This window comes from Marmota marmota, unplaced genomic scaffold (genome assembly GCF_001458135.2).
Source record: "Marmota marmota marmota unplaced genomic scaffold, marMar, whole genome shotgun sequence".
Lineage (NCBI taxonomy): Eukaryota > Metazoa > Chordata > Mammalia > Rodentia > Sciuridae > Marmota > Marmota marmota.
The window spans coordinates 42,355,205-42,366,262 of NW_025999990.1; the positions used below are offsets into that span (position 1 = coordinate 42,355,205).

Sequence of the window (11,058 nt, forward strand, 5' to 3'; positions counted from 1 at the left end):
AGGGAGGGAGGGAAGAAGCCATTGACAGGGAGAAAATACTTACTCATCACATATATGATAAAGAATTTGTATTCAGATTATATAAAGAACTCTTGAAACATTAACAACTAAACAGACTCAATGGTTAAAAAAAAAAAAAAAAAAAAAACTTGGCTAACATAAAAGAGGTCCTGGGTTTGAGCCTCAACACCACAAACAAAACAACAAAAAGAGCTCAACAAAATAATAAAAAAGAGATCTGAGAAGACATTTCACCAAATATATGTGGTGACAAGCATATGAAAGGATACTCAGTATCAGTAATCATTAGGGAGATTCAAATCAAAACCATAAGATGAGGGCTGGGGTTGTGGCTCAGCGGTAGAGCACTTGCTTATCACATGCATGGCCCTGGGTTCAATCCTTAGCACCACATAAAAATAAAGATATTGTGTCCAACTACAATTAAAAAATAAATATTAATAAAAAAAAGACGACACCATTCCATGCCTATTTGAAAGGCTGTAAACTAAAAAAGAAAAACTGAACAACTTTTCGTAAGAATGTGGAGGCAACTTGGGTAGTACTGACTAGCATTTCGTTCATAAACTAAAATTCCTGTAGTTTACTTGTCTGCACTGGGGATTGAACCTAGGGAAGCTTTACCACCGAGCTACATATCCAGTATTTTTTTTTTTTGTTTGTTTGTTTTTTTTTTGAAGACAGGGTCTTGCTTAATTGCCCAGGCCTGGAAATTGAGATTCTCTCATCTTAGCTTCCTGAGTAGCTAGGATTACAGGCATGCACCACCATACCCAATCATAAACTAAAGTTCTAAGTATGTAGGTCTGATAAAATATTGTATAAGATACGGATTAGATGAGTAGTAAATAAAAGATCTTGCATTAGAATATGCTTCCATTGATACTAAATGAAAGACTCTTTACTCACTGTGTTTTTTGACGGCTCCCAGGCAGCATCTACCTTCCCCACATCCTGCATATCCTGCAGCTGACGTAGCTGAGACAAAGTGTGATGCCTCAGAGCTTCATGCAAAGGAGTATCTCCATCCTTATCCTGAATATCTAGTTTGGCACCTGCACGAACCAAAAGCTAAGAGAGAAAAAGATATCTCAAGTTAATAACATGTTCACACCCATAAAAAACTTCTATGTGTTTAAAGTAACAGTGAGAGCACCCTGTACCTACTTGAAGGAGTTACTATTAAGCTAATGATTTTGATGTCTTTGCTTTCTACTATTCTACAGTGTTGTGGTTCCTTACAAAGAATGATGTGCTCTGGTTACTCAAAGAGATTAAAGTGGAGAAGAAAACAGAAAGAAATGAGAATCAATATGCAGCTCAATTTATCTACTCTGAAAATGAAAACTGGGGTAAATTTAGGACTTTGTTTTCTACTTTTAATTTTAGATATTAAGTAATTTTAAGCTCTTAGGGAAAAAATCATACTGTTCAAAATTTTTTTATTATTTAAACAAAGAAGTATTCTCTTTGGTCAATTTTCTTCAAATGTATCCTCATGAGGCAAGTTCAAATATCGTGGAAGATAAATGAAGATATTTTGGCAAAAGGATTTCAAAAAATAAATGTGAAACAGTGTTTGCTAAAATACAACCTTTTAGATAAAATGCATAGCAGACATATTTCAATAAATGACTTAAGCAATAGATACGTTTATTTAAGATTCTGCTTACAGTACTCTAATAATTTTCCTATCCTTTCTACAAATAACATCAGTGAGATATTTAGAAAAATACCATCTGTAGAAATCAATCTCAAGCATACGTCTTACTTGTCTATGTTCCAATATTTCTCAAATTTGAAAAATCATCAGAAGTACCTGGGTAATTTTTAAACTAGGGATTTTTTCCATCAGAATCCTAAAGGTTCTGATTTGTTTGTTCTGAGGTAAGGCCCAAGAATTACTTTTCTAGAGCCAGTTAGGGTGGTACACACCTATAATCCCAGCAACTCAGGGGGCTGAGGCAGGAGGATCACAGGTTCAAGACCAGCCTGAGACCCAGCCTCAAAACAAGTAAGTAAATAAAAAGGGCTGGGGGTGTGCCTCAGCAATAGAGCAACTCTGGGTTTAATCCCCAGTACTAAAAATAATAAAATTTCCTACCATCAAGTTCCCAGGTGATACTGATGCTGCTGCTTCAGCCTCCAAACTTGAAGAACCACTGTGCTACAAAAATATTTAAACCAATACTCTTCCAACTCTTTTTTTTTTTTTTTTGAATCATCAGATTAGTAAAATAAAAAATACATCTACATCTCAGCTGTTTTGGAATTTATAGCAGCAAATGTCCAGCTGAAGCTATTCATTTGTATTTTACTCTGTTATACATATTAAAAGGGAATATACTTTTTAAAACTAATTTACATGTTACACTGAAATTTTCTCATTTAATATTCTGCGAATTCAGAAATTTAACAGGATGATAGACTTTGAACTTAGAATTTTGCTAGAAATTACCCAAATGACGCAAAATATTACCCTAAAATTTTGTGACAGACTATGCATTTTGGGATGTGGGGAGAACACTCTGGGGCAGTCAACCACGAACCACATCCCCAGTCCTATTTTGTATTTTATTTAGAGACAGCGTCTCACTGAGTTGCTTAGCGCCTCACTTTTGCTACAGTTGGCTTTGAACTCATGATCCTTCTGTCTCATCCTCCCAAGCCACTGGGATTACAGGTGTGTGCCACCACACCCAGCCCATTTTTGAGAAGTTTAACACTATATCATTTCAATTTTCAAGAAGTTCTAAAACTCTGGATAAAAAGGGGCTGGGATTGTAGCTCAGTGGTAGAGCAGGTTGCCTAGCATGTAGGAGACACTGGGTTTGATCCTCAGCATTACATACAAAAATAAATAAAATAAAGTTATTTATTTTTAAAAAATCTGTAAGCAAATATTTATGTCAATAAATACTTTACCCTAACAATTTGGGTGTGTTGTCGCTCAACAGCAAGGTGTAGGGCAGTTTGTTGGTTCACATTCTGGATATCTAGGTTTGCATTACCCTGAAGAACAACAAAAAATTTTAGGCGGTTATATTTTGACAACAGTAAAGAACAGTTAATTAATTATTCATAAGAAATAAACAACACTGGATACTGCTGACCATCTTCTCCTTCAAAGCTAAAATGATATTATTCTTATAGGATAACAGGTCCTGTTACTATAGGGAAAATGGATGGGGCAGTAAATTTCTAAAGTAGAAGAACAAGTTTAAAACATTCTTTTTTCTATTATAGTGATTCCATCCAAGAACACAGGGCAAAGCATAGTAGAGGTCAAACAAAACTCTCTTTCAATCTCCATTATACAGCGACAGAAACGATCAACTCCTCTGAACTGTAAAGACTTCTGAAGCTACTGAGTTTTGATAGTGGCTTTAGATTTACTCTAATGACCTGATAAGTTCAATTGTTCTTGTTACATAATTGAGCTCTTCCACATTCTATGAAAAGAAACTTTGCTTGAGATGAGAAGATGATGATATTTAATTAGTACATTAAAAAAAAAAAAAGGTACTAAACAGAGAGCAGGAAGTCCTATCCAGCATCCTACAGGACTTTTAAGAGAACAGGTATTGACTAATGAGAACAAAGGACTATATAAAGAACAGCTGAAGCCTAAGCATAGGGAAAAGGACCTGAGGAGCAAAGCAACTGAACTTGTGAGTCAGGGGGCCTTGGTTCAAGCTCTGTCATTTATGTGAACTTCAGCAAGCATTACACCATTTCATACCTATTTCTCAGTTCTAAGATGGCAACCACAACTTACTTCATGGCGTTTATGTAAAGATTAAGAAAGTTAACATGTAAAACTGCCTAAACACAATATCTAGTATATTAAAAAAAATTAAGAAAAGAGCTAGAGGTTTGGGATATAAGTCAGTGGTAGAACACTTGCTTAGCAAATGCAAAGTCCTAGGTTTGATTCTTGACACCACATAAATAAAAAGAGTAAAATATTCAGAAGATATTGCTCTGTTTCAGTCTTAAAACTATTCATGCTCTCTGATGACAACTTTAATAGCCACCTATGCCTTTGCTTGCAGTATCAAGTAGAGTTGATACTCCAGTAATACTGCATCATATTTTTAAAGATGGGAGTTCCTTCTTTGTTCTTATTATAATATTTGTTTCTTGGCATATGGTCCTGAGGTACTTGATCTTATCATGTCTGTTCTCATTAAATGTGAACAACGGGGGATTTTCTTTTGAAGTTTCCTGAGCTTCTCTAACATTTAGATTTTGCTATTCTGGTAGGATGGAGCTATTCTGAATAAAGCTGCTATGTACATTTAATACAAGTATTTGTGTGGAAATGTCTCTTCTTGGGTACAACCCTAGTAGTGAGGATGCTAGGTCATATAGTGAATACACGTTATCTTTGTAAGAATTCACCAAGTTGTTTTTCAAAGTGGTTGCTTTAAAAAACACCAGCAATATATATGAATTCTAATTACTCCACATTCTAATCAACACTTGGTTTAGCTGAACTTTCTAATTTTAGCCATTCTAGTGGTTGTAATTTCTGTCTCCCTAATGACCAATCACACTTTCGTATGTTTGTGTGCTAACTGAAATCTCCTTTGGTAAAGTAAGTGTTTATATCTTTTGCCTGTTTTACACAGATATTCATCCTTTTATACTTAAATTGTAAAAGTTCTTTATATAACCAGGATACTGGTCCTTCATCAGAAATATACTTTGTAAATAGTTTTCCCTAGTGTAGCTTTCCTGATATTATCTTAATGAGACAAAGTTTAATTTTTTTATGAGGTCCAATTCATTCTTTTTTTTTTTGCCTTTAGGATTATGTCTTCCTGACTCCTTAAGAATTCTGTGTACCTCCAAATCAGAAGATATTGTCCTATGTTCTCCTATAAAGTTTTATGCTTTAAGCTTTTAGTCAGGTATACGACCCATTTAATTTTTGTATAAGGCATAAGGTAAAAAAAATCAAAGATTTTTTTTTTTGGGGGGTGGTTTTTTGTTTCTGTTGGTCTAGCAATACCTATTTTCCCCTAATATCACTTTTGAGAATCTATTTTTTCCATTACTTTAGCACTTCAATCAAAAATTAACTGACCATATATGTGATTTTACTTATGTAATCTCTGTTCTTTTGATCTACATAACTATCTTTATAGAAAATACTAAGAAATCTATAAAGAATAATCTACTAAAACTAATAAATAAATTTAACCGAAGTCACACAATATGTAAGTAAAATATAAAAGGCAATTATATTTATATATATCCTGTTATGCTTTAGATATTAGATGTCCTCTAAAAACTCATGAGTGACACTACGCAAGAAGGTTTAGAGGTGAAATGACTGGTTATGAGAGCCTTAACTCAATAAGTGATTTAATCCCCTGATAGGGATTAATTGAGTGGTAACTGAAAGCAGATAGGGTGTGGCTGGAGGTGGTAGGTCACTGAGGGCATGACTTTGGGATATATATTTTTGTCCCTGGTGAGTGGAGTCTCTTTATTTCTACTTCCTGGTGTCATGTTCCCAGCTGCTTTCCTCGGCCACACACTTCTGCCATGATGTTCTGCCTCATCTAAGGTCCTGAGGAATGGAGTCAGTCATCAATGGACTGAGACCTCTGAAACCATCAGCCCCAAATTGCACTTTTCCTCCTCTTTGTTCTTGTCAGGTCTTTTGGTCATAGCAGCAAAAAAGCTAACTAAAACACTAGCAATATACAATTAAAAACTGAAATGTAAAACCAATTCAAGGGCTGGGGTTGTGGCTCAGCAGCAGAGCGCTTGCCTTGCCTGTGCAAGGCCCTGGGTTTGATCCTCAGCACCACATAAAAATAAATAAATATAATAAAGATACTGTATCCAACTACATATATTTAAAAATATACACTTAAAAAATTACATATATTTAAAAAATAAATATTAAAAAAAACAATTCAATAAACAGAGGTATGAAAAATTGTTCTATATGTGTAATAAGAATTGTGATGCATTCCGCTGTCATGTATTTAAAAAATAAAACCAATTAAAAAATAGATAAAATTTAAAAATAAAAAACAAAACCAGCAAATAAAAAAAAATTCAATTTACAACAACATTCAAAAAAAGCGATCTAAAAACAAATCTAATTGTGCAAGAACAAACTCCCAACAGATTTTGAGGGGGGTGTGTACTAGGGATTCAACTCAGGGGCACTTGACCATTAAGCCACATCCCCAACCCTACTTTGTTTTTTTTTTTTTTATTTACAGACAGAATCTCACTGAGTTGCTTAGTGCCTTGATTTTTGCTGAGGCTAGCTTTTGAACATGACCCTCCTGCCTCAGCCTCCTGAGCTGCTGGGACCAACAGATATTTTTAATAGAGACTAATAAGCTGTGTATAGCCTTACTGCCCTAAATATGCCCAATCTTGTCTTATCTCAGAAGCTAATCAGGCCTGGGCTTTGTTAATACTTTGATGGGAAACTAATAAGTTGATTCTAAAATTTGTATGAAAATGCAAAAGACAGATGTTTTCAAGATATTCTAAGAAAGAAGAAAAAAGTTGGCAGGATTTAGTCTACTTGACTTCAAAACTTAGTATAAAGTAACAATAACCAAGGCAGTGTAATACTGGCATAAGGACAGTCATTTAGACCTCAATAAAAAGGAATTATCATAATTAACAAAGATAACAGTAATTTTAATAGTAAAGGCTTAAAATGGCAGGGGGTAAAAGTAATAACTTTCGAACTATTTAAATTTCTGTAGTTTGGGGATGTTTATTTTATAATCTGATACTTAATTACACATAACATACTATTTATGAAGTTGTACTATTTCATTTAAGTAGACAGTAAGTTCCTTGAGGTCCGGAACCATAGATAATGCTTTGGTAATTTTAGTGTGTCTATATGGCATGTTTTCTTCGGGCACTTAAAGACTGTGCTAAATATACTGAAACATTTATAATAAATCAGTTCCCCCTAAAATTCAATCTCATAAAAATGTAGAATTATCTTATTTCAGAGATAAATGAATGACTAAGATGAGTTTATGCTACTATCCAACCACAAATTCTAAAGGTTCACAAGCAGTTGTGAACTGAATTCATCAATGAACAGGAATGTTCCAAAATTGTAAAAAAATATTATTGAACTGCTTTCCCTACCTGATGTACCAACAGCTCAGCCACTTCTACGTGATTATTAAGGGCAGCCAGATGCAAGGCAGTATAACCATCATCTTTCTTCTCATCCACAATCCATGGTCTTGGTAATTTTGAGAGTAAAACACGCATTGCACTGAAAGTCAAATGCACATTTTTATATTTACATAATTTGATATTTTTACTTTCTTTACAAAAAAGCTTTTGAAATCAAATAGATCCTTTTTAAAGAAAATTTTATCCTTAGAAATAAATATAAATCCAAGTATTCTAATTCTCCAATGTACAGCTTTTTGTTATTTTGAGAGGCAAATAATCTATCACCATTGAGGAACACAATTAAAATAGAATGGAAGCGCTACAAATTGGAAGCCAATTTCAATAGCATCTACTAATGAAAGAGTTAATAAAGAACGGGGAGGCCAGACATAGTGGTGCATGTCTATAATGCCACCTACTAGGGTGGGGGTGCCAAGGCAGAAGGATGTTACATACAAACAGGATGAAGATGCAGAACAACCATGTATACACAGACCAATCCACAAGGGTGTGTAGATGGAATGGTGAGAATTAAGGGATCTACCATTACACATACACACACATCCCCACCCCTACATTTAAAAACTAGTTATCAGGAAAAGACTTAGAGAAGAAACTATAAGCCTCTAAAATAATGAGATGAGAATCTCAAATGGTTCAAGATATGTTTCTTTAATGGCAGTAGTCTATAAATCCCATGTAGGAAATTCAAAAAGTCTTGAGTATAGGCTTTGATGGATCCAAGAACCTCTAAAGTTGAACTCAAACAGGTTCAACTCAAAGAGCTTTATCAGATTTTTAAGCAAGTTTGTGACCCAAAGTATATTGAGTATAATAGTTTAAAGACCCCCTTCTGCGGCTATTACTAAGTTATAACCCACTGTTAGACTTTTGGAAAGCTATGTACTCTCCTCCAGAGAAACACACATCAAAATTTTTACCTACAATTTTGAGTGAGTCAAAAAACACTTAAATTCCTTTACTCTGACTCAGATTCTGAATGGGGAAAAATTAGTGATAGCACATTATACTACTGAATGTCTGAATAATCATGATGCTAATTCCACATATTATCTATTACCCTACATATCTGACCATTCAAGAAACAGAACATATAGGAGTTTAAATCAAGTGAAGAAAATTTTTTTAAAAAACACAATGTGAAGCCGGGCGTGGTGGCACACCCCTGTAATTCCAGTGGCTTGGGAGGCTGAGGCAGGAGAATCCTGAGTTCAAAGCCAGCCTCAGCAAAAGCAAGGCGCTAAGCAACTCAGGGAGACCCTGTCTCTAAATAAAATACAAATAGAGCTGGGGATGTGGCTCAGTGGTCAAGTGTCCCTGAATTCAATCCCTGGTATGGTACCTACCAACCCAAAACACAATGTGATCATTAAAAAATAATGTAAATGCTTGCTATTGATTTAAACAAAAACTGTGATATAACTATGTTGAGAGGAAAGGTAGTAATGGAGGGTGTTAATAGTTTTAAATCTTTTCCACAACAAGAAATCACTAGATAATGTCTGTATTTGATAAATTAAGAAACTGCAGGATGAGCTGCAAGTTATTGGTGAGGACAGGCATAAGAGGGATGAAACAGAATACAGTTCTTTTTCATTATAAGCCTTATAGTACTATGATTTAACCATGCACATATTTTAGTTAAATGAAAAACTTTTGGGGGCAACATTTGTTGGTTCCCCTCTCACCCTGCAGGAGTTCTGTCTCCTTTCTTTTTACTTGAATAAATCCTACTTTTTTATGGGAAGGAAGGAAAGAAGGGAGGGAGGGAGGGAGGGAAAGGAGGGGAGGGGAGGGGAAGAAGGGGAAGAAGGGGAAGGGAGGAAGATAGAAGGGAGAGGTGGAGAGGGAGGCAAGAGACAGAGAAACGGAGGGAAGGAGAAAAGGAAATATTTGATAATCAAAATACTAAGATAAAATTTGGCCCTACTATATTAAAATATTTTAAATTTGTATATTCCTTTAAGCCAAATGCACAAATGTTATGTAAGAAGTTATAAATGATAAAAGTATGTGGTTCCTGCCAACTTCACCAAGTTTTTTTTCTTTGAATCACATAAACTGAATAGGTACTCCGGAGAAGATGGTTTATGAAATCACATTTCCCATTGTCTTCCACTTTAGTTTTAGAGTGTATATCCTCTTATTGCACTACCAATGTCTCAAAGGAAGGAAAGGGGAAGAATTTCTCCTCTAGACACAAGCTGTCTGCTGCGACTTGTTCTTCTGGTCTTGCATTTCATAGTAAAGTTGCATCCCTCAGAAAGAAGAACAAATGGCTCAGAAAATTACCAAGGCAGTCAGCCAGTTATAAACATGTTCTCCCAGAAACCTATTGCCTCTCTACTTTCTTCTTAGTGTGTATCTTGAATTGTCAGAACAATGGGAAAACGGTAATTGCAGGTTATGACTGGAAGTGATGAAAATTAACCTACTCCCTTCTAGATCACATTCTATAAAATAAAATCTTAATATTAAAACTCAAAGTTCATATTTTCAGAGGGCAAATTTTCATTTCATAATATACTGCACTAACTAATCTCACTCAAATGTTGAAAATTATGTTAAAAAAGTAACCATAATTAAAATATAATCAACCCTCCATATCCATGGGTTCCACATCTGAGAGTTTATCCAACCTCCAGATCAAAAGTACGGGGGGAAAATACACTGGATCTATCCTGAACATATACAACATTTTGGGTCATTATTCACTAAGGAATACTGTATAGCAACTAGTAATCTAGAGATGATTAAAGTATACAGTAACTTAGGTTGTATGCAAATACTACGCCCTTTTATATAAGGAACTTGAGCATCCACAGATTTTGGTACCCAACGAAGTCCACAGAGGATGACTGTACCATCTTTGTGGTGGCACATACCCACAATTCCAGCAACTCAGGATGCGAGGCAGAAAGATCACAAATTCAAGACCATCCTCAGCAACTTAATGAAACCCTGTCTCAAAAAATTAAAAAGAACTAGGGATGTAGCTTAGTAGTAAAGTGCCCCTGGGTTCAACCCTCCAGTACCACAAAAGAAAAAAAAAAAGTGTTACACTGGCAAATGAGATGCATAAATCAGACAACAGTTAAGTAAATAAAACATGCAGATAACAACTAGAGAAAAGATACTTGTAGGAAAGATCCAGAAGTCTAATTTGGCTAAAAATCAAGTCACCAGGGGCTAGGATTGTAGCTCAGTGGTTCAATCCCCAGCACCACATAAAATAAATAAATAAATAAAAAAAATAAAGGTATTGTGTCCATCTACAACTAAAAATATTTTTAAAAAATCAGGTCACCAAAATGGAACTACAATTGAACAGATGAAAAATACATCTTTCTCTGGAAAACAATAATTGGTTAAGAAAGAAAATAGTTTGTGCAAAGCCTTGAGAAAGAATGAGAAAAGTGTATCCCCAGAATTATTCAGAGAATGTCTCCTGATAAGCCCTATTTACCCTGTAGCAGAAAGTTTACCAGCATATGTAAAATTACCAAAGTTTAATGGTACTATATTAAAATCATATAACTATCTTTCTCACCAATCAATTATCAATTTTAATTTAGCTTCTCATAGATGTTTGTCCTACCAGCAAGGGTGACGGGGGTGGGGGACCTAATAATCAGGTATTGAGTAGTAATCCACTTGGCAATAACATTTCTTTTATGACTTAACACATTCACCTCTTACAAGTTTAATTACTGTCAGTCAGTCATCTGAATTCCAATTCTGGACCTATAGAGCTGATGCCAAAAACTTGGCCCAATTGAAGCCCTAACTATGTGTGTGTGTGTGTGTGTGTGCATGTGTGTGTGTGTGTAT

General features: G+C 34.9%; 1 protein-coding gene across 1 annotated transcript in view; it reads right to left on the reverse strand.

Annotated features, from left to right (window-relative positions):
* Mib1 (MIB E3 ubiquitin protein ligase 1) overlaps window positions 1-11,058 on the reverse strand; it is a 132,507-nt gene that overhangs the window by 22,532 nt on the left and 98,917 nt on the right. The window contains exons 13-15 of the mRNA XM_015482491.2: window positions 7,171-7,303; window positions 2,947-3,033; window positions 931-1,092 (exon numbers count right to left, since the gene is read on the reverse strand). Coding sequence (XP_015337977.1) covers window positions 931-1,092; window positions 2,947-3,033; window positions 7,171-7,303 — 382 coding nt within the window. The remainder of the gene's footprint in view (window positions 1-930; window positions 1,093-2,946; window positions 3,034-7,170; window positions 7,304-11,058) is intronic.